Source organism: Sus scrofa, chromosome 9 (assembly GCF_054392235.1).
Source record: "Sus scrofa isolate SSC_HxYL_T2T_F1_AM1 chromosome 9, Sscrofa_HxYL_maternal_Yorkshire_Landrace_v2.0, whole genome shotgun sequence".
In the NCBI taxonomy this organism is placed as follows: Eukaryota; Metazoa; Chordata; class Mammalia; order Artiodactyla; family Suidae; genus Sus; species Sus scrofa.
The window spans coordinates 126,720,354-126,743,683 of record NC_139391.1 but is presented as its reverse complement, the minus strand read 5'-3'; the positions used below and the strand labels follow the sequence as shown (position 1 = coordinate 126,743,683).

Sequence of the window (23,330 nt, the reverse complement as noted above, 5' to 3'; positions counted from 1 at the left end):
AGGTCATGTGATATAAATATATTAAACAGAGTATCCAGAAAAACTGCTGAAAATCCTGAGCCCAAAACAAGTCTTCACGAAGTTGCAATAACAATGTACTTCACACAGTACAGTAAAAATGGAGATAGAAATGTGTACAGCATGAGGAGGTCTTTTTTTTTTTCCGATTCAAATCGTACCTTCCGGCTGAACTTATCAATATAGATATCGCCTAGCACCATATATTTATCATGTCCCAAAGCAATATTATTTCTACCCGTCTCTAACTTTCTGCTTCTCTTCCTCTCCAAAAACCCCTGCTCTTCCTTCTTCTGGTTCCTTATTTTAGAGCTAATGTCGCCAACAGATGTTCTCCCAGACTCGAAATGTGTCATCTTTGATTCCTCTAATTATTTTGCCCATTGTTCTTTTGGGTTGATTTATTAAAGTTTTTTTTTAATACTAAGGTTATTAGCTCTTGCCTGTGTAATGTAGGTGAATATGTTTCCCAATTTATGGTTTACTTTTGTATATAGTATTTTTGTGTGTGGTATAGCTGTTTTGAATTTTTATATGTTCTGGGGAGTTCCTGTCATGGTGCAGTGGAAACGAATCCGACTAGGACCATGAGGTTGAGGGTTTGATCCCTGGCCTCGATCAGTGGGTTGAGGATCTGGCATTGCCGTGAGCTGTGGTGTAGGTCTCAGACATGGCTTGGATCTGGCGTTGCTGTGGCTCTGGCATAGGCCGGCAGCAACAGCTCTGATTGGACCCCTAGCCTGGGAACCTCCATATGCCACAGGTGCAGCCCTAAAAAGATTTAAAAAAAAAAAATTATGTGTTCAAATTTATCAATTTTTGGTTTCTATATAATCAGATTTATCAATTTTTTTATGGTATCTGGGTTTCAGATTATAAGTGTAGAAATACAGGTGGTTTTATTCAGTAAACGTATGATCACAACCTTGGGCCTAAGAGCTTTTCAAAAACCTGTAAAAATACATAAAACTTGAAATTATTTTTGCTCCAGAAAACAAAAAGAAAATTGCAAAATATAATTAAATGTTGACTAGGTGTCTACAGATATTTTATCAGCTTCATTAATTATTAAATTTAGTGTTCACAAACTTTTTAAAAAGGGTTATTTCCATATTTTGCTATAGCCTAGCTGAATTTCAGTGGCTCTCTTATTCTGTTCCCTCTTTATATTCCTGCTGACACTAGCTAATTTCAAGGTTCTCTGAGTCACTCTAGAATTATCATCCTAATGCAGAAGCCGAATTTTGCTACTTCGCTCCTCGTAAACACTAAGCTTCTAGGTATGGCTCGTAGGCAGAATATAGTTTGACTTAAATGCAGCCTCTCTGCTTTTCATTCTCTGCATTGCTTCTCTGAGCCAGCAGCCAGCTCTCTCAGCATTCTGTGCCCTCTCCTACCTCTGTTAATGCTGTTTTCTTACCCTGCCAGTGCCTTGCCTTCTCCATTTACCTGGAATTTTACTCTCTCCTCAAAGCTCAGCTTACGTACCACCTACTGGTGGTATTTTTCCTGATCCCCACTAGCATCTTTGCAGAGGGGTGTGTGTGTGTGTGTCTGTCTGTCTGTCTGTCTGCCTGTGTCCCTGCCTGCCACAGTGTTTATTCATCCTTCTAGGTTCCCCAGAGCAGGAATCTGACCTGTATCCTTGGTAGGACTGGTAATGCTATGTATTCAGTAAAATACTCATTGAATCAAACTCCTTACCCTTCTTGCTCTCCCTTTAAAAAAAAAAAAAAAATTAAGTATAGTTGATTTACAGTGTTGTCCCAATTTCTGTGGTACAGCATCCCTTTTTAAACTTTTGTTGTCGCTAGAATGTAATATATCACACTGCAGAATTGTATGTAAGATGTATTTGAAGAATATAAAATGTAGCTTTAAAAAATTGTACGTAACACTTAAAGAAAGAGAACATTACCAGTATCTTTGAAATGCCGTAATCCAATCACATGGCCTTCCCCACAGCACCCCCGCTGCCATTAGCACTATCCCAGATTTTCTATCACTGTTTTCTCGTATAGTGTCACCACATATGTGTGGCCCTGAGCACTGATGTTTAGTTTTATCTGTTTTTAAAATTCTGTTTAAATGGAACTATACCGGAATTCCCGTCGTGGCTGAGTGGTTAACAAATCCGACTAGGAACCATGAGGGTGCGGGTTCGATCCCTGGCCTTGCTCAGTGGGTTAAGGATCCGGCATTGCCATGAGCTGTGGTGTAGGTTGCAGACGTGGCTCGGATCCCGTGTTGCTGTGGCTCTGGTGAAGCCCAGCGGCTACAGGGCTACAGCTCCAATTCAACTCCTAGCCTGGGAACCTCCATATGCCGCAGGAGCAGCCCTAGAAAAGACAAAAAGACAAAAAAAAAAAAAGGAACTATACTGTGTGTATTCTTTTTTTACCGTGTGTGTGCTTTTTTCCTTCCAACAGAATGTTGTTCTGGAGATAAATTCATGTTATGTGACGCTATCGTTCATTAGTTTTCATTGTTGTATGGCATTTCGTTGTATATGTAAACAATATTTTATTTTTACATGCTATTCCTAATGGGCATTTGGGTTGTTTACATTCGGGTCTATTACAAATGCGGCTGCTCTGTATATCCTTGTCCGTATCTCCTGGGAAGCACATGCAAACGTTTCTAGAGCGTCTATACTTGGGAGTAGCATTGCTGGGTCCGAGGGTATGCATTTGTTTAGGTTTGACTGTAAATTGTTGTCCACAGTGATGCACCAGTGTACTCTCTCCCCAGTCAGAAGGGAGTTTCCCTTGCTCCAGGCCTCCTCAGGGCTTGGTATTGTCTCCGTTTTTAATTTTCACCTATCTGGTGGGAATGAAATGGTATCTCCCGGTTTTAATTTTTATCTCCATGATTACTAATACGATTGTTCATCTTTTCATGTTTGTTGCCATTAATGTTTTATCTTGTGTGAAACGCCTATTTTTGTGCTTGGCCCTCTTGTCTCAGTGCCCTCTAACGAACAGAGCTTTGTTTCCTCGCTGATCTGCGATGCCAGCATTGTCATAAATCTAATCTCCATCCACATGCGAAAGAAGTGGGTGGCTCTCTCTTCTAGCCCTTTGGTCAGTTTGTCCATGCTGGGGGCGATACTGTAGCATCTTCATAATAAGTCTTGATGCCCTAGATCCTTTTCCTGTGCCTTGTGTGGTTGGTGCCAGTTAGTATTTTAAAAATAGAAAGCTTTCTTTAAAGGGATGCTCTCATTACTAGGCCACTTTTTTCTCATTTACAAATTTTAAAGTTCAGTTAGTTACCCACTTACTCCCTCTTCAAAGACAAAACAAAATCTTTTCTTTGACATTTATGGTATTTGCAGTCTTTTGACAGCCTACAAACCTATCATTTAGATCAAAGTAAACGATTTAAACACTGTTTTTGTTCTTTCTCTTCATCTCTTCCCATCCTGGGTCCACAATTTAAAAAAAAAAAAAAATGTATCTGTTTGTTTGCTTCTGGGCGACCGCGGAGGTAAACTGCTTTTCCTCACACTGGCAAATGCGCTGTAATGACACACAGTTCTGTTACAAGGCCTGGTCACCCTTGAGGATTCCTCACTGCTCAGCACCTGCCTTTCCTACTCAAGTCTAGTCGTTTCTCTTTGTCTCACAGTAACCTTGTTTTTGTATTGTCAATTTTCCCGGCAGCCGCCGCCTGTGAGTTTCTGGACATCGTGGAGCTGCTGCTCCAGGCCGGCGCAGATGCCACCCTCCGAGACCAGGACGGCTGCCTGCCCCAGGAGGTGACAGGGTGCAAAGCGGTCGCTTTGGTGTTACAGCAGCACATGGCTGGCATGGCTTAATCAAAAGACTGGAAAAACCACAGTCTGTTAACAGCGCAGAGCTTCAGTGGTGCAAGAAAACTGCAAAAATAATGCTGCTTCTGCCACCCACCTTTGGTATACATTGGCTAATAAAAATCAGTTGCGAGGAACTGGAATTTTGAAGGCTCAGCAATTCATTCTGCTTGCATACATTCTGGCGAGTCCCGTTTGGGTGATGAACATGTGTACTGTGCATAATACAATCCAATTCCGCTGAGCGTGCTCTGAAATTTATCACTGCTCTAGAGGGTGGGGAGCAGGGGACGCGTCGTATTTCACAATATTAACCATGGCCACTCTTTTAAACATACAGGAGCAAGAGGGGTCCCACATGGCCTCGCTGACAATTAGGAAAGTTCCATGAAATCTCAGTAGAGTGGGGATAGGTCTTGTGGCATTTTGTATAGTTGGTCTGAATAGGTAACTAAAATGTCTGTTCTTTCATCAAACAGAATTGGAACCATAAGAAGAGGGGTGTTAAGAAAGAGAAAGCAGGAGTTCCCATCCTGGCTCAGTCGAAACAAATCCGACTAGGAACTATGAGGTTTCAGGTTTGATCCCTGGCCTCGCTCAGTGGGTTAAGGATCCGGCATTGCTGTGAGCTGTGGTGTAGGTCCCAGATGCAGCTTGGATCTGGCATGGCTGTGGCTGTGGCTGTGATGCAGGCCGGCAGCAACAGCTCCGATTAGACCCCTAGCCTGGGAACCTCCATGTGCCACAGGAGCAGCTCAAGAAAAGGCAAAAAGACAAAAAAATAAAAATAAAAAAAGATAAGAAAAGAAAGAAAGAAAGCAGAAGAGAGAAAGGGCAGGCTTTTGTCACAAAGGATATAGAAGTCAGAGGAACAACCAGATTTACTGAAAACCTCAGAATCTTGGAGTAATCTTTTAGAGTAAGATTCAGTGACCTCACTTGAGAATCGAAAGACAGATTCTGGAGAATTCACTGATTAGGTCAGGAGTCCTTAAACTTACCTTCACAAAACAGGGAGGAACTTCCCTTGGGTCCTTTTCATTGGCTATCATGTTCCTGTCGCATATGGTAGCAGTCTCTGTAACTAGCCTCGGCCTGAACTGCTAGGTCTGTTTGGGTCTAATATGAAATAGCTGTAGCGCCCCAGTACTGAGGTGTGATTGAAATTTTTTCTGGAGAGCTTCTGTTTGTTTGTTTGTTTGTTTTATTAAAAACATAGATGAGTAAGCCACAGGTCTAAGTTAAAGGATAGACAAGACAAGTTGAAACTGTCTCCCTTACATTTTTCCCCTTTAAGCCTCAAGAAGTCCATCTGGGGAAGTCCTTGACATTGTGTAAGGAAAATAGATAGTTGTCATAGGAAGAGAAATGAAAAAACAAGTTAGATGCAAAGACGACTGTTTAAAGGATAGTTTTCCTAACCTGTCACTCTTAAGAAGTAATAAACTTGCGTAGTGGAGCCCTCAGCAATGGACAAGGGTTTCATTAGCTCATGCTAACTTGCCCTCCTGGAGCAAGCCCCTTCAGAGCAGAAATAAAGCTTAAAGAAATAATGCTGCTTCTGTGATTCTTGCAACCTTTTACTTTCTGCGATGTAAACAAAAACCATTCACGAAGAGTATTCATTTTTCACATGACTTCTTAATTCTCCGTGGAAGTGATATGCATGTTAGGACACACTGAAATGTTACTGTAATTCTAGCAGAGTTTTCCCTTCATTATCTCTTCTTTTCCCACAATCCCAGCTACATCGCAACCTACTGTTCAGCTAAATTCTCTCATATTCCACATTGATTGAATGTGTGTTAAGAAACATTATTCATTAGTTACAGTAAAAAGTGACCAAGATGTTGCATGCAGCTCTTAATTGATAGTACTTTGTACACTTTTAGGACATTAGCAAATCAAAAAAAAAAGTGTTTATTCATTTCCAGTTTACAGGGCAGTTATCTGAGCAAAAAGCTATCAAGGAACTCCCTTTTTCATCTCTCTTTTGTAACTTGACCTTGATATTTCTTAGACAAGTCTTTAAGAAGCTGTTTTGCCACATCGAAAACTGCCTAGATTGTTTTTAAATAAAGAAGGTGACTTGGTTTTTATCCATGTTAAAGGTATCAAATTTGCCCTGAAAGCTGTCAGTAAAAACAGTCATCAACCTAACATTTTCAAGTACATTCTAAAATCCGTTTCCAAAAATCTCTATTCTTTTATCACCAATATCTGAATTTCCAAAATCCCTACTGTCACATCACAATCTATGGATCATCTACCCGTGCCTTATCAAGGGGACAATTTCATTCATAAATGTCAGAGAAAACTAGATCTTGGTTTGTTTTCATTCCCCTTAAATTAGGAATTATAACGGAGTGCATCACACTTCAGTCAGATCATGAGTTCCATTGCCAAAGGTGCAGTGGTTACCACCAAACAAAGAACGCAAATTTCCTGGACCAGAAAGCCAGTTAACTTTCTCAGATATGTAGTAAACCACATTTTCATACAGGTCAGCAGGATAAAACCAGGACACACTTGAATGTAGTCCAAGTTTGCATTTGTTATGCATATGCCACCTCATATTTTCAAAAATTCTAGGAAACCTTTTTCTGAAGGTTCATTTCTAGTCATGATTCAATAAGAACTTCAAAGTAATTGTTTGGTCTTTTTAAAAAAATACTTCCTGGGATGTGAAGTCCATTTACCTCATCCTTGGTTCAAACTCTCGGATTTGTTCTTTTTAGTGTACATGAGGTTTTTTTAAAAAATTGAGTCTTTACTGTGTTCTCACACTGAAAACCACTTGGGTTGGAAGCATCATAAAGAGGTGGGTAACTAGGAGTTCCTGTCATGGCTCAGTGGTTAACGAATCCGACTAGGAACCATGAGGTTGTGGGTTCGATCCCTGGCCTTGCTCAGTGGGTTAAGGATCCAGCATTGCTGTGAGCTGTGGTGTAGGTCACAGACATGCTTGGATCCTGTGTTGCTGTGGCTCTGGCGTAGGCCAGCAGCTACAGGTCCGATTAGACCCCTAGCCTGGGAACCTCCATGTGCCGCGAGAGCAGCCCAAGAAATGGCAAAAAGACCCCCCCCCAAAAAAAAGAGGTGGGTAACTAAAGACATTTGTCGGAGTTATTAATAGTTGCTTTTGTTACTTTACCTCTTGCATTTTTCCAGACTGCATTTTTCTGGGCTTTCCACGGCTACCTCATTCTCATTCCACATTTATTTTATTGTCTTGTTCTCCAGTCACCTCTATAAAAACACACCAATCCTGGAGTTCCTGTTGTGGCTCAGCGGTAATGAACCTGACTGATATCCATGAGGACGCAGGTTCAATCCCTGGCCTCGCTCAGTAGGTTAAGGATCTGGCGTTGCCATGACCTGTGGTGTAGGTCGCAGGCTCAGATCTGGCACTGCTGTGGCTGTGGCATAGGCCGGCAGCTGTAGCTCCAATTCAACCCCTGGCCTGGGAACCTCCTAAGGTGCGGCCCTAAGAAAAGCAAAAGCAAAACAAAACAAAACAAAAAAAATAATAACCCACACACCTACCCCATTTTCCTATGTCTTTAAAAAAAAAAAGAAATGGAGTTCCCGTCGTGGCGCAGTGGTTACGAATCCGACTAGGAACCATGAGGTTGCGGGTTCGGTCCCTGCCCTTGCTCAGTGGGTTAACGATCCGGCGTTGCCGTGAGCTGTGGTGTAGGTTGCAGATGTGGCTCGGATCCCGTGTTGCTGTGGCTCTGGCGTAGGCCGGTGGCTACAGCTCCGATTCAACCCCTAGCCTGGGAACCTCCATATGCTGCGGGAGCGGCCCAAGAAATAGCAACAACAACAACAACAAAAAGACAAAAAGACAAAAAAAAAAAAAAAAAAAAAAAAAGAAATGTGTGGAGTTCCAATCCTGGCTCAGTGGTTAATGAATCCAACTAGGAACCATGAGGTTGCAGGTTCGAACCCTGGCCTCGCTCAGTGGGTTAAGGATCCGGTGTTGCCGTGGGCTGTGGTGTAGGTCGCAGACACGGCTCGGATCCCGAGTTGCTGTGGCTCTGGCGTAGGCTAGTGGCTACAGCTCCGACTTGACCCCTAGCCTGGGAACCTCCATATGCTGTGGGAGCGGCCCAAGAAATGGCAAAAAGACAAGAAAATTAATTAATTAATTAATTAAAATAATTTTTCTTCTTTTTCTCTTCTGAAGATAGTGTGTTCAGAACAACGCTAATGACTTTCTGTATTTAGTATTGATTCAACAGCATCATTGACTCTACCAACTAAGAGGCCCTGGCTGCCTTCGCAGTAGTCTTGATGCACACTAATGAAAAACAAGGAATAAAAAGAGAATCATATAAACAAACGTGAAAGAGGAGGCAATAAAAGCAACTGGATCACTGCTCCCTTCAGAACTCTTGCTCGAGTCAACCAAATCAATCTTGGGGAGCTCTGGATCCCTCCTCCCCTAGAACACAGGATCGTGCGTGGAATTTTAGGGAGTTCACACATCTGAAGCCCTTCTCTGGACTCCACGGGGGGTCTGTGAATCCCACTGAGAACCCCTGTTTTGCTGGCTCCTCACTACCCTATTTCGAGAATGAGAAATCTTGGGAATTCTCTGGTGGCAAACTGGGTTGAGGATCTGGCCTTACCATGGCATTGGCTTGGGTCCTCCCTGCTTTGATGTGGGTTCAGTCCCCAGCCTGGGAATTTCCACATGTCACAGATACCAAAAAAAGAAAAAAGAAAAATTTTTTGTTAACTGACCCAATTTTCATGGTTTTAAGTGCTTCTGCCAGATGATATAAATAGGGTGTTACTGTACCTGTTTGGAAGAATAGGAGAAGTGCTTTTTTCGAAAACCATTGGCCACTATTTCAATGATACACATAGACTACAGTTTTATCACTGATCACGAAATCAGAAACTTTTAAATTGGCACAGGTCGAAAAGGTGGACCCTGACCTGTTTGACCTCTGATTCTGCCGCAGGGCAGAAGTGAGCCCACATGTTCGATTCTGTGTGACTAATGATGGATTTTTACATGCATTTAGCTTTTTTGACTTTTCAGAAGGCTTTCACAGGCATTATTTAATCACTCCTCCACAGCAACCCTGCAGAGTAGGTAGGACAAGTGCTCTTAAGGCCACTTAAAGGAGGATGAATCTGAGACATTAAAAGGTTGCTTATATTGCCCAAGATCACAAGTAATATTAGAGCCACAGTTAGGACCAAGTCTGCTGAATCTCAGCCCTTTATTAGGGCGCAAAACTCATGTGGAGCGCTGAAGCTCCTCCTCCGTTCAATCCATGAATATTTCTTGAGAGCCTGCTAAATGACAAGCACCGTTCTAGGCCACTGTCATTCCCTTTTCCCATTATCATGGATTTTTAGAAGTACTTATGTGATGGTATCTCAAGATATTGCAAGAGATTATCTCGCAAAGTCTCATAGCAATTTATAAGTTACCCATCAAAAAACTAGCTACATCTTTTAAACCTGCTGTAACTGCCTCTAATAAAGAGGTAAGAAGTCAGCCACCTGGTCACATGCAGTTATCTCTAATGCTTGTTAGGTAGGAAGGTAACAACCCAAGTATCATATCTGGAATTGTATCTATTATAATTTTTTTAAGAAATGTTTCAGCATTTTCCAGCTAAAAGGTTGCCGTGATCCAGTGAACCTTTCCATAAATAGGTATTTCTTAGTTTCCTGCCAGGTTTAACTACTTGGCTATGGGTTATTATTCCGGGTTCCATACAGCATTTCTGAGGATTAATGAACAAGGTGTGTGACTGGGGCAGAGCTAAGCTTGGGTGGCAGAAGGGTTAGTGCCCAGGCTAATGTGTGCTTCAACTGAACATGAAGACTTTTAAAGGTTTATTTAACAATGAACGGTTGAAACATGAAGGCCTTCATCAAACTTCAGGTCCATTAAAGATCCCCCTTTTTAAGTAAATGTTTATCACAGAAAAGTATATAACTCATCAACCACAATTCAATAATGAAAATATTGAGTTTAAGTATTCATTGAGTACATTTTAAATCCCAATCCTTAAGGCATTTGGGGTCAAATGTTTTAAAAGCAGTCATAATACTATATTTGATGAATTTTACGATGCACGTTTTTTCACATTTAAACATATCCAAAACTGGATGTCTTTTACAAACAATGTCATAGTTGAATTGGCAGCATTTTTTTCTTAGTAATACATAAACTAATGTATCTTACAGTCAAAACATCTTAACTTTAATAACATAACAGTAATTATACCTTGCATTATGTAAGACTGTACACAAGCATCTTAATTGAACCTCAGAATAGTTGTAAAAATGGAAGTAATTGGTATTTTCTCTACTTTACAAATGAGGAAATTGAAACTTGGAATTGTTAGGGCAATCATCCAAGGTTATACAAATAGAAATGTAAAAATGCCCAGCTTTATATAGGCTTTATTATATATATATATATAGCACTTAACTACACACGATCTTATTTTTTCAGAATCAGGGTGATTTTCCAAACCTGTGATACCAAGTCCAAAAGTGTTCTCTGCACCACATTATCAGGATAAGCTAAAGTGAAAATAAAAGCCAGCACCCTGAAAAGTATGTCATCAGGCCTCTTTGTGGATTTTATATATAGCATAAAAAGCCTTCAATGCAATCTTTTGTAATCATGTGATTTGAAAAATTATTTTGATCATTATTGGAGCTTACCTGGAGCGTCTTTAATTATTTCCGTAACCATTCCCAGTTCCTTCATCAGAGAGATTTCGATCAAAGTATGGTGATTACCAGACTGAAGAAAAAAAAGCTTCCTTGTTATACTTATCACCTAACGTTTATTATGCACCAAGTATGATCAATTTGTCAAATATGCCTTAATTGGCATTACACTAAAGGATTGAACAGGAAAAGCTATTCAATCTCATCTTTATTCACTTCTCCTTGAAATATTCTTGTCATGCTCCTACCTGAAAGCAGAAATTTAATGGTTTAATCTTTGTAGGGATCATCATAGTTATTGGGAGTTCATGGCTTTTTATTTATTACTGTTTTTACTTTTATATATAAATTCTTGAAATTTTTCTTTCCTGTGTTTTGTTACCTCACTTTTTCTTCACACCGTTGTAAATTATAAACATCGTTATGTTACACTGACTCTTTCTTTGGGGGACTCACATACTCGAGTCACCTTCTTCCAGCAAGAGAAAGCCTCCCAGCCCTGAAAACCAGATGGGACATTCATAGGGTACCTGCTAGTTTATACTCAGAATTTTCTTTGCAAATAGTCTTCCTACGTGTCTCAGAAGGACACTAGAACACTGAAGTTAAAAGCAGGAGGGGGAGTTCCCATTGTGGCGCAGTGGAAACGAATCCAACTAGGAACCATGAGGTTGCGGGTTTGATCCCTGGCCTCCATCAGTGGGTTAAGGATCCGGTGTTGCCGTGAGCTGTGGTGTAGGTCACAGGATCTGGCGTTGCTGTGGCTGTGGCGGAGACCACTGGCTACAGCTCCGATCACACCCCTAGCCTGGGAACCTCCATATGCAGCAGGTGTGGCCCTTAAAGGACAAAAAAAAAGCAGGAGGGAAATGTCCAGGGAGCTGCCCCCATAACAGGCACCTGCCCTCAGGGCCCTCTAGGCCCTCAGGGTGAGTGTCTCTTCTAGGTAGGAAAAGACCATGAACCTGCAGTTACTGGACGCAGTGACTGAACTTGAGCGACTGGGAGGCATTAAGGAACAGAGAGGTGCCTTTCCATGGGCTGCCCTGGGCAGCTGCAGCAAATTCATCATCCACACTGCAGCAAGCCTCTTGTGTTCCTCTCACTTGTGTTGCAATCCCGGTTTCCATTTTAATATTTAGAAGGTAAGTTCAGTTGATGGACACTTTGTTTAATAAAAAGCTCTTTTAAAGTACATGCACACGTACACACACGGGATAAAAAGTGGCACCGCCAGTGCCCGTGGCTTTCATGGAGTACATTTGCAGAGCCCAGAGCTTAGTCCTGGATATGTTTATAGCACTTTAGCTCCGTTTGTGAGTTTGGAACCCTTCCAAAAAAAGAAGAGAAAGACATATATTATTGTTTATAATCTGCTTTATTCCGCCAAACCTTGACTGAACAGACTTGTGGATTGCTGTTTAAATCCCTCAGTGCCTTTAACTACCGATACAGAAAGTGGTTAATGCGCATTCTAAACGAAGCTTGGCATCCACTCCAGGAAATCACTTTAATTGAGAAGCATTAAATGTTAAAATGATTCGGAAAAAATAATAAAGCCAGCACACATATTGAGTATAAAAGTCCTGGCCCACCCGTAATATCGTTTGGGTTATCATATTCCTGAAGACTGGGTGAGCCGCCGTTTGGCAGGTGTTGAAAAAAAGTGACTTTCAATTCCCCAGGTCACAGGCAGCTCCCCATCAGCTGGCCGTTGAGCAAGCAACCTTCACCGTCTCTCTTTTACAAACGGGCAGGGAGCTGTCAACTTTATAAATGTTCATTTTTCTGGAATAAGAAGCCAGTCCCAGGTGACTAAAATATGGGCTTTAACCCTAATGTCCCTGCCTGGGCTTCACACTGCTGTGCCGAAGCCATCTGTTGAAACCTATTTACCATTTTAATGGCCTTAGGGGAAAAAAAAAAAACCAACTTATTTCCAACTTCAAGTGTGTGCCAAGAGCACTTTGGGGGGGTTTCTATTTTATCTTTCAGGAAGCAGTTCCCAGCCTTTCCAAAATCCCCAAGCCCCTCCCAGCCAACAGGAGATCCTGGTTCAGGGCTGGCAAACAAGTGAGGGAAAGAGAAATCTTAAAAAACAGACAAAACACAAAACCAAACCAAACAACTCTCCCCCAGCTCTAGAGGCAGCCTCTCCTGGATCAGCCCTGAAGGGCCTGGCCGTGGCAGTGGTCTGTGAAACAGCCTGAAAGATGAAGGACTCACGTGGAAACCTTTTTCTCCTAGGAGCCCCTTTCAGGAGAAGAGCAAACCTGCATCCTGCCAGGGACGACCTGTGACTCGTTCGTTTAATTACAGAATTATATAGCAATACCTAAATGAGGTTTTTTATTTAACGGAGGAGATGGCTAAAGGAAGCCTCACCAACGGGAAAGGATTCTAAAGGAAAGTCCTGACAAAGAGAATACGAATGCAAAAGTCACAAAGGGACAAAGGCTACCTGCAGAAGCCTGCACCTGCTTTCTCCGACAGGTTGTGATGCGCTCCCCTAGGGCAGCAGCGAAAAGACTTGACTAGTTCGGATGGGTTATGTTTATTGCTACTTTTAGAATATTGATAACAAAAGTTCCCACATCCCAGCGATTTGGCCCATTTTATAAACATCACGGTTTTTCCCTCACTCCTAACTCACAGTGTGTCCCCAGCAGCGGAGGCCGACTGCTGCTCGCCTCCCTAAGGCAGCCGCGACCCCAACAAGCCCCCAGACCCAGCTCCATCACTCACTACACGCCGCCCAGGATGCTATGACAAGAGACACCAGGAGTTCCAAACAATAAAACTGAAATAGGCTTCTAGCAGGTTTGGCTACGGGTTGCAGCAATTTTCCAGGCTGTAAAGGACAATTTTTAAAACTATGTCTCAAATATCAAATCTAAGGAGAAACGTTCAGATATTCAAGGATCACCTCTCCCAGGATTTTAGTTCTAGTTCGTCAGATGGTCACACCTTATCACATACTGACTTATCTTTGCTTTTTACCCTTTTCTGATTTTAGCAAAGTAGCTGGAAAGAGGTGGAGAACACTGAGTGTTGAGCCTTTGTTCTCCTGACTTTGTGTCTTACTTCATTCTTTCTGCCCGGTGATTTCTTTCCTTTTTGCTTCTTTAAACAACTGTCCTTTTGAAAAGCCACTGTCAGAAAGAGAAGCACAGTGTTCAGGAGCTGGTCTGTAGCGACCAAACAAACAAACAAAAACAGGTCCTCTCCTTCCTTTGTGAGCGGGGAACACACCGCATAATTCCCAAAAGTTGCTAGCGTATCATTGCGGTGGGAGCCGTGTGCAAGCGCACACAAGAGGGAAGCGGTCCAGTGGCTTACTTGTCAGCCTGATATACCCAAAACAGTCCCCAGGGTGTGGGACGCAGACTCGACACACACAGGCTGGTGATGAGGGGCTCAAGGATACAAGGCGGAGGCACAGTGTGTGGTGGGCACACTGGCAGGATTCTCCGGCTCCATCATTAGTGCCTCAGGAATACTCAGATGCGTGATTAAATCTAGGAGCAAAGGAGCCCTTCAGAGCTTCTTTGCAAATTTCCTGACCACCCACCCAAGGGACTGAGCTAGTAAAGGGAAAAAAAAAAGAAAAGGCCTTGTGTTCCTCTTCCCACACCTCACGCCATTAGTTGCTCTCATCCCCACCTTCCTTGGTGCATAACCCAGTAGGGGTTTTGTTGTTTTGTTTTGTGTCTTTTTGCCTTTTCTAGGGCCGCTCCCGCGGCATAGGGAGATTCCCAGGCTAGGGGTTGAATCAGAGCTGTAGGTGCCAGCCTACACCACAGCCACAGCAACGCGGGATCCGAGCCGCATCTGCCACCTACACCACAGCTCATGGCAATGCCAGATCCTTAACCCACTGAGCAAGGGCAGGGACTGACTGAACCCGCAACCTCATGGTTCCTAGTCAGATTCGTTAACCACTTCGCCACACGGGAACTTCCACCCAGCAGGGTTTTTTGCCTTTCTCAACCTACTAAAGTATTCCCCACAGGAGACGATTTGGCAAAGGACTACAAATCCCTTCCCTTGGTAGCAGAGATTTGAGTTTCCACCAAAAAATGATTAAACCCTCTAAGCATCTTACTGGACCTCCTGTCTAGGAGGTAGCATCTTTCCTATTTAACTGGGGTAGACTGTGGGACACAAAGCGGGCCTAGGATTTAGGTTGAGACAAGACATCAAACTGTTCAGAGGCCCAGAGCCCAGCCTCCCGCTTGGTACCTAAGCGGTGGTTCTGGTGTGTGTTACCACGTGCAAAATATGACGGCAGAGAAGTCAGTGCTACAACAGTCTAAGAAGTCAGAATACTTCACCAAGGACTCTAGGATAACTAGTAGCTACCAACAGGTGACAAATGAGTTATCTCTGCTCATTCTCCTTAGCCTGAACCTCTCAGCCCTGTCCAACAGAATTTTTCTGCAACAAAAGAAAGGTTTTATATCCGTGTGTCCACATACAGTAGCTACTAGCCATATGCAGCTATTGAGCACATAAAATACAGCTCGTGTGAGGAACTAAACTTTTGATTTAATCAATTTAAATAAGCACAGGTGGCTAATAGCTGTCATTTTGGTCAGTGCACCTCTGTTTGCATCTTCTCTTTAACCAAACCCAAACGAATCACTAATGGAAAAAGCACTAATGGTTTTTCCTAGATGGAACCCCAGCTCTACAGAAATGTTATGACTTTTCTGCAGCATACAGAAGTTCCCAGGCTAGGGGTGGAATCAGAGCTGCAGCTGCCAGCCTACGCCACAGCCTACGCCACAGCCATGGCCATGTAGGATCCCAGGCGTGTCTGCATCCTCATGGATATTAGTCAAGTTCTTAACCCACTGAGCCATGATGGGAACTCCTAAAATTTTTTTATTAGAGAACCTGTTGCTCTTTTCGTTCTAGCTAAACCTCAGAGCTACACAATGATAAAGCCTCTTGCAGAGAAAAAAAAAACAACAACAACTGAATGGAGATTTTTCTCAAAAAGCTTGTCCAGAGCCCTCATGAAATATTTCTATCCCTCTGTCCACCTCTCACCCAAATATAGACATTTGCACATATTTTCCCAGGGAGAACACATATATGTATAAAGGACGAAGAATGCAGCAGAACAAACAGGAACTAAAACGTATGTGATCAGCAGATTTTCTCTGTCCATTTGTTAAGTCTCAAAACAGTGGATTGAGCCCCAGACCATTGGTGTTAGAGAAATCAGAGAACCCGTCTGTCCAGTGCTTTACTGAGTGGTGCTGGCGTTCACGGTTGTAAGCAGTTCTGCATTCAGAGCTGCACTTTGGGTATCCTTCCGTTGATGAAAGGATCCCATGTCAGCACAGCTTTTTACTCTAGCACATCAAGAGAAAAAAACTTTCAGGAAGCAAATGAAAAGCAAGACACACTGGCTTCTAAAGAATTCCGTATTTATTTGACATAGTTTTACCATACACATCTCATGCCAACACAAGGAGGCACATACAAACCAACGCACCAGTTCCAGAGTCACATGGCAATAAATAAGGGTAGGTGGGTGGATCCTTTTTTTTTTTCTTTTTCTCTTTTTTTTTTTTTTCCAGGAAATGGAGACTTCATTTCTTTGTAACTGTACAAAATTTACACTGCGAAGGGTGAGGGCAACAATCCAGAGCTTAGGGGATCGGGGGGGATCTGGGGCTTTGAGGTCTGACTGCAAGTTCAGAGCAGCCTCTGGGATCCTGCAGCCCTGAACCTGTGTGTTTGGTTAACACAGTCCTCGAGTGGAGAACGTACAAATGATGCTTGTCTCTAGGTGGGCAGCCGGCGAGCGTGGGGGTGCCCTGCTCTGTCCACCTGTGCTCTGCCTCCCGAAGCAAAGGAATGCTTGGCGCACCTCCCAGACCTGCAGCTGACTCCTCCCCAGAGCTAGCAGCGTGAAACTGTGCTTTCAGTGTGGTCCTACCAAGCAGTGTGTGGATGGGATGACTTTGCTGCACTCTCTCTTTTTGGCTCCGCGAGTCCCCGTGTTAGAGCAGTTGGAGCAACCACGGCAAAAAGGGCCAATTGACCAGTCCAAGAAAGAGAGAGGCAGTGATGTGCTTTTTATTTAGCTTTCAGCATGCCCAGAGCCCTTCAGCAGCAGGCAATAAAACAAAACTCATTTCCGCTTAATTGAATTTGTCTTCATCTCACGGTTTCCAATTTTTAAAGTGCAATGTTTAAAAATGAGCCTCCTCGGTCCTTGCAAGACCCTGCTGGCTGAGGAGGTATGGTCATTATTTCCATGGTTAGAACCAAGTTGTCAGGGTGGCGAGCGGAAGGGGGGCGCGTGGGGGTGACGGTGCCGCCCGTGCCCTGTCGCACAGCACACAGCTTTTGCTAAGCTGAAGCCTCCAAGCCCTCCTGCCAGGAGGTGGTTATTTCAGAAGAACCAGCTCGAGCTTCAGAGACGAAAATGTCTTTTGTTTGTCAGATTTCTTAGCGTGAACTTCACCGTGAACTTCATTGTAAAGATCGAATGGCCCCCAGTGATCTTATCAGATTTCATGTTTTATATTGGCCAAAAAAAAAAACCAAAAACACCTTATTAAAAGACACTGCCAAATACTCTTCTTATGTCTTAATTTTGTCCTCTTTGTCTGGTGTTTCACTGTACTCGTTTGCAGGAATAAGATTATCAATACAGTAGTTGATTTTCATTTTATATTTAAACTGTCAGACAAAGCAAGAAAGAGAACGCACAAGGACAGACAGGAATTGGCCTCAGCATTCGCAGCAAGTGTCTGAAAGGGCCAGGATCCAGCCTCCCCATGGTGCAATTTACCCAGTGGGTCAGCTTTGACCTTGCATTTGGTATTTCCTCCATGGTCTTAGGACTTTTCAGCAAATACAGATTCTTCCATAGCCCTGCAGATCCCATGTTTGCTTATATCAGTTACCACTGGCCACTTAGTTTCTTTTTTTTTTTTTTTTTAATATTAATTTGCTCCTGGATTCGGAAGCCTGCCACCCTCGGGTCTCTCAGCCAGGCACTGCGGCTAACGGTTGCTAGTTAATTGCTTTCCTAGTGCCAAAGACAGGTCCCAATATTGCCAATGCCTCTAGAAGGTCTCATCTCATCTTTGAAATTCATCCCTGTCCTTTCGCAAGGGGGAAAAGAGCTCCCAGGTTACACCTTATACCTTAGTAACAGACTGCTGAGCAATAGAGGAGCCCCTGGACCTCCAGCTGGGGAAGGTGGTGGTCTGTTCCTCCCCATCCCCGAGCCTCAGAAGAGCCAAGGAACCATTTTGGCTTGTGGCTCATTGATGGCATTGTCCATCTGTAATTCTACCCCACCTGCAAGGAGATCACTTAAAATCTGAGACCAATTATGACTGTGCTTCCAAATGTGGCCCCAGGGATGGCTGCTTTCTGGAGAGGTGGCCCTGGGGAAATTAAATTGAACTCTCCAGGCTTTTTCTTTTTTTCTTTTTTTTTTTTTTTTTTTTGCTTTTTGGGGCCACACTCATGGCGTATGGAGGTTCCCAGACTAGGGGTCTAATTGAAGCTATAGAGCCACAGCAACACCAGATCCAAGCCACATCTGCGACCTACACCATGCCTGATGGCAACACCGGATCCTTTAACCCACTGAGCAAGGCCAGGGATCAAACCCGCAACCTCATGGCTCCTAGTTGGATTCATTTCCGCTGGGCCACGACGGGAACTCCTCTCCCGGCCTTCTGACCCGTGCTCGCTCGAGAGCTCTCCCAGCTGGCCAACCCCACCCACCGAAACCAAAGACCTGACAGTCATCTGCCCACTCCCTGGGCTCCGAGAGAGCCTCCTGCTGTTGTAGGAACGAGGAAAGCTGCCTGTTCTTGCCTCCCGCCCCACCCCCACCCCCACATCTCCCAGGGAATAGGGAGTGACCTTGATGAACCCATCCACAGAAACAAAAACGGGTCAATCTCACCTGATCGGAAAAAGTCGTGCTACACAGAAGGGGCCACTCCCTTTAAAGAGCCTGCTCTCCCCAAACTGTGCTCACCCCAACACAAAGCGCTCTGGAGGTGCCGTGAAATAACGACGCCAAATCATCGGTTTGGGAGGGACGGTTTTTAACAGCCTTTCTCCTGTGCTTTGTGAGCAGCCTGCCAAGAAGAGTGCACTTAAATTGTCCTCCAAAAGACATTAGCCTTTTTCCTTTTCTTCACATGGCTTGTTCACCTGCTACCTTGCCTTTCTGTCTCCACCCCGACCCCAAATACTCACATGATTGGGGAATTCATAATAGCACAGAATCAGATGGAACACACCGTCATTCCTCACCCAGAGCCTACATTTACAGGCTCCTCAAGCAAAAAGTCAGGACAATCAAGCACATCAAAAAAGAAGGGTACACTACAAAACTGACCAGGGAATGGAGGCCAGAAGGCTGAGCCAGAAATTTACTGACAGCGTACTTTCAAGAAGCTTAACTGACCTGAGTTCAGTCCTGGAAAGGGGTTTATAGAAGATGCGGCATCCCAAAAGGAAGTGTTTATTTCTTCCTTTCATCTGCCTACCATAGCCCTAAATCTTTGTGGTCCTCCAACCCACTCACAGAAGGAAGGGTCCTTGGGGTCCTTGGCCCCATCACTTGCTGCAAAAGAAAGGCAAGGCCTTCTTACCCTTTTCCCACTCTGCTGATCTTGTTTAAGAGAATGGGAGGCTCACAGAAGCAAACCACCATCTCCCCAGGGGACCAAAATCAATTCCTCCTGGCCACATGCCAGGGTGCACATGGAAAGCTTCCTGACCGACAGATGTGTGGCATAAGGGGGGAGCTGCAGCACCATTTACAATGGTATTTCCTGTAGAAGTGCAGTCCGTGGCAGAGACAGCAGCTCAGAAAGCAGGGGCTGGCCTTGCCCTTGCCTCAGTCTCAGTGATGTACCACTGCGAACCCACAAGCTGAGTCTCTGCACAGCCACTGGCCATAGGACTCTGCCTTTCCGGGCTCAGGACTAGAGCAGCACAGGGATATGTTAAGTCTGGCCAGCAACGCAGAGGGATGCAGCCCAAGACCACTTGCAACCCTTTGGACAATGTGAGGGCTGCTCCCTACATGCTTCCTCCCAACCAAGACAGGCCAAAAAGCATTGCTGATACTTGAAAGAGACGAAAGGTGTCCTTCCATCACCTCAGCTAGCACAGAAGAGAGCTCTCATGTTCAAAGGGCTGCCAAGGGTTGGCTGCAGGTAGCGGGGCAGGAGGGACAGTGGGTTGACCCAGCTCATCAAAACCAACTCCCTCACAACAGAAAATCATTTCACCCTACTGGATGAGAACGCTGGGAGCCTGGCATCTGCTGATTTGGCTAAACAGACCGCAGGTTTGGAATCCAAATGTCTACAAATGCTTTCCCTGATTGTCGTTCTGTCCTCTCCATATTTTAGCTTTGATCATTTTGGAACCCACAGCCTGTCTTGTGGATAAATAACACAAGCAAATTAAAAAGGCACATTGTGCACCAGGGAGCTTGTCAGGCAGTCGCTGTGACGGTCCAGGGCCACTCGGCTCCAGCCTCAGAGTCACCTGCAATGAAAACCACTTCTTGCCATCAGGGATTCAGTGCTATGGGTGGGATTTCATAACAACCCAAACTGACAAAGAGTCTCTGGCGTGTACTTCTGGGTAGGGAAGAGGTCATATGTTTCACAGCAAAAAGAAAAAAGAAAAAAAGCAACAGAGAGAAGGGAGAATGTTTTTGATATCAAACGGTGGCCATCAAAGTTTTTCACTGACTTTTAATGAGTGACTTTTCACTCTGAAAGTGGGAGTTCAATAAGGGTGGTCCTGAAATCACTTTTATCAATACTCAAGGGCCATGAGGCCTCTACCTTGGAAATCTCGGTTCTGGTGAGACCAGTGGTTCGGGAGGCATCTCGTGAGACCCTCCAGTCAGAGCCGAGTTCCCAAAGGCCAAGGTGGCCGGCCACAGTCGCCCATCAACCAAGCACTGAGCAGCCAAAGCCTGTAAGCAGGACGGGGAGGAGCCAGCAAGCCAGCACCCTAGCGCTCTGGGCTCTGCGCCCCTGTGCTGTGTTCTGAGAGGAGGCTGCTCTCCCACCGCGTCCCAGGAAAACAAGCCCTAGTGGGGTCCCACAACCTCCCCGGGGATCGGCAGAGGACTTCCATTGAAAATAATGGAAATTCACATTGGCGCACTTTTGATCCTTAAAGGCAAGTCTCTTTTGATCCTTGAAGATACTCTCTCAAGCCAGAAGGACAGGTAGGGTGGGGAGGAGAGGCGCTTAAAAAGGAGGATGATCCATTTCGTCGAGCCAAGAGGCTGGGCTGGTTGGAAAGTCGGGGTAGCCTACACTGCTTCCTGTGGAGATGTCAGAGGTGGGTCCCCCAGCCATGGCTCTCAGCGTCTGGCTTCCTCCCTGCCCTGCGTGCGCAACGATGCCCAAGTTACTGTCCACCGTGTAATCCAGCCCATTGAGCAAAGGGGCGTGGGATGGCAGGGACGATATGGAGGATGGAGACTGGGGGATCCCATAAGGGCTCCCATCCCTCAAGTCCTGATAGGATTGTCCTGTCCCGTCCATGGAGAAGCTCCCATTCATTAACTGTCCGCCTGTAACGTCCCCCACGTTGCCATAAATCCTATTGGTGTGGCCAAGTTCTGAGAGAATCTGATCCTCTGTGGACAAAAGAACGGAGATAGATCGTCAGCCGCCGGGACTCGGGTGGTCCCCTGGTCTTCACAACCTAGGCATACATACGATCAAGAAAGAAGCCCAAGCATGAGCTGGGCACCAACGTGTCAGCCTGGCATTCAGAGACGGACCCACGTCAAGGGGAAACTGGACAAGCACCTGACGAGACTGAATGCCCAGGTCCCAGGAGGCTGGACGAGTGTTTGGTGAGCCTTCCAGTCCCATGTGGCTGCTACACTGAGGAACACGAGTGCCTGAGGTTCCGTGGGTCATGCGTTATCCGCATCACAAATGGAAGAAACTCTGTGCTGACAAGAGTTAAGCTGAAAGCTTTCAAGCTGAGAAAAGCGCTGGGTTCAGTCGGTTGGGAAACAAGCCGACCCATATGGTCAGGGGCGCTGCGGGCCCCCCTAAGATGTGTACCAAAGCCATCTGGTCTACCTGGGAAAGTGGTTCAATACAAAAGGACCTGGTTTCTCTATTACTAAGCTCTTCACTGGGGACAAAACACTGACTTAATTGAGGCAAACGGACCTTCTTGTTTCTCAAAGAATTTCATTAAGGGGATCTAACTCTCCCCCTGGACGGATTCTTCTCTCCAATGGAGGTGAGACGTTTTTAGTCTTAAGAAAAGGGAGAGTATATCATTATAATCTTGTAGAAACCAATGACCTGGAGAAACCAATGATGTGTCAACCTGGGAGTCCACCTGCCCCCAAGAGAAAGGAGCTGGAAAGCCAGACTCAACGGTCCTGTGTGTTCCAACCTTGACTAGCAGCTTAGGGGGAGGTTAAGTAGCTTTCCACACCTCCTCCCCCACCAAGAGGCCTGGAAGGTGAGCAGAAGGCCCTTGAACCCTCCCCAGAGCCACCCCCCCAGCACATATGCAAACCCTGTGCTCCTGGAAGTCAGCTCATGCCATCAGCTACGCCGCAAACCTCCTTTCTACTCCCACCTGGGCCTTTGCTTCAATTCCTACCAAGGCCGCCCCGAGTGGATGGACTGCAACGCCCATCCCTTCAGCACCCCCCCCACTCCACCCATGAAAATGAAGAGAGGGAGGGGTGCCATGCCCTTTAAAGGGGGCAGGAGATGAAAGCTCAGCTGCACCGTAAAATGACCATGAATTGACCTTCTGCCTACACCAGCTGTCCCACATGACCAGGGCTCCCTATGGGAGTCACAGGCTCCCAAAGGGGACGGTCGTGTCTCCCAAGTGTAAGAATGCACTGGGCTTGCCCCAAACACACCCATGGTCAGTTGTGCTCATGGATCCCCACGACAACGCTGTGAGATGGGAAGGGAGGCGGCTATTCCTCATTTACGGAGGAGGACATCGAGGCTCAGGAGAAGGGAATCGAATGACAGAGCCGCCACGGGAACCCAGATATCTGACACCTATGCTCAGGACTCTTCCCTCCCTCACCCCACCACACAAGACCTTCCACATTTGAGGGCTCAGTCCATGAGAACGGCTGTGGCTACATGCAAACAACCTAAGCATCCAGAACACGCAGCCACGTGCAATTTTGCTGATGCACAAATCGCCATAGCGCATGCGGCAAAGCGTATGTGCAGGGGGACAGGATGAGATGAGTGATGGGGACAGGATGAAGTGAGTGGTGGGGACAGGATGAGGTGGGCGGTGGTGACAGGATGAGGTGGGCAGTGGGGACAGGATGAGGTGGGTGGTAGGGAAAGGGATTTCAGAAGGTCAGTCCCCGCCTCATGTGCATGCACAATACTGACTCCTCAGGCAGAGGGCCTGTCCAGGACATCCTCCCACCCCTAGGAGAGCCAGAGCTCACTCTAGAGGATCATGGGAGGGAGCCACTTCCCTTAATGGGGGTGGGGGTGGGGGAGCCAGGAGAGGGCTCAGGGCACAGGCTGGCACACTGCTCTCCTTCCCGGCCACGTGGGCAAGGAGGGGAGGTGTGGGCCCCACGGGCCGGAGAACCCAGCATCCATGCATCGGCAGCAGAGCTCTGGTCTCCGCCGCCTTGTCGCCTCCGGAAGGGCCACCCTCGCTGCCGCCCACCCTTCTCTGCACATGGCAGCGAGGAGCTGGGGAGGCCTGGAGCAAGATCCTGCCTGAGTGTGGG

The 23,330-nt window shown here is 45.5% G+C and overlaps 2 protein-coding genes across 8 annotated transcripts in view; one reads left to right on the top strand and one right to left on the bottom strand.

Annotated features, from left to right (window-relative positions):
* Nucleotides 1-3,975, top strand: part of ACBD6 (acyl-CoA binding domain containing 6) — a 198,047-nt gene extending 194,072 nt beyond the window's left edge. For all 5 annotated transcript variants that reach the window (XR_014816388.1, XR_014816389.1, XM_003130348.6 and 2 more), the window contains one exon: nucleotides 3,684-3,975. Coding sequence is in view for 2 of the 5 variants with exons in the window: in XM_003130348.6 (XP_003130396.2) it covers nucleotides 3,684-3,838 (155 nt within the window). In the remaining 3 variants the exon portion in view is untranslated. The remainder of the gene's footprint in view (nucleotides 1-3,683) is intronic.
* Nucleotides 3,976-20,295: 16,320 nt separating this feature from the next.
* LHX4 (LIM homeobox 4) overlaps nucleotides 20,296-23,330 on the bottom strand; it is a 45,658-nt gene continuing 42,623 nt past the window's right edge. For all 3 annotated transcript variants that reach the window (XM_084977826.1, XM_021063752.2, XM_084977827.1), the window contains one exon: nucleotides 20,296-21,212. In XM_084977826.1, coding sequence (XP_084833952.1) covers nucleotides 20,818-21,212 — 395 coding nt within the window. In that variant the 3' untranslated portion in view covers nucleotides 20,296-20,817. The remainder of the gene's footprint in view (nucleotides 21,213-23,330) is intronic.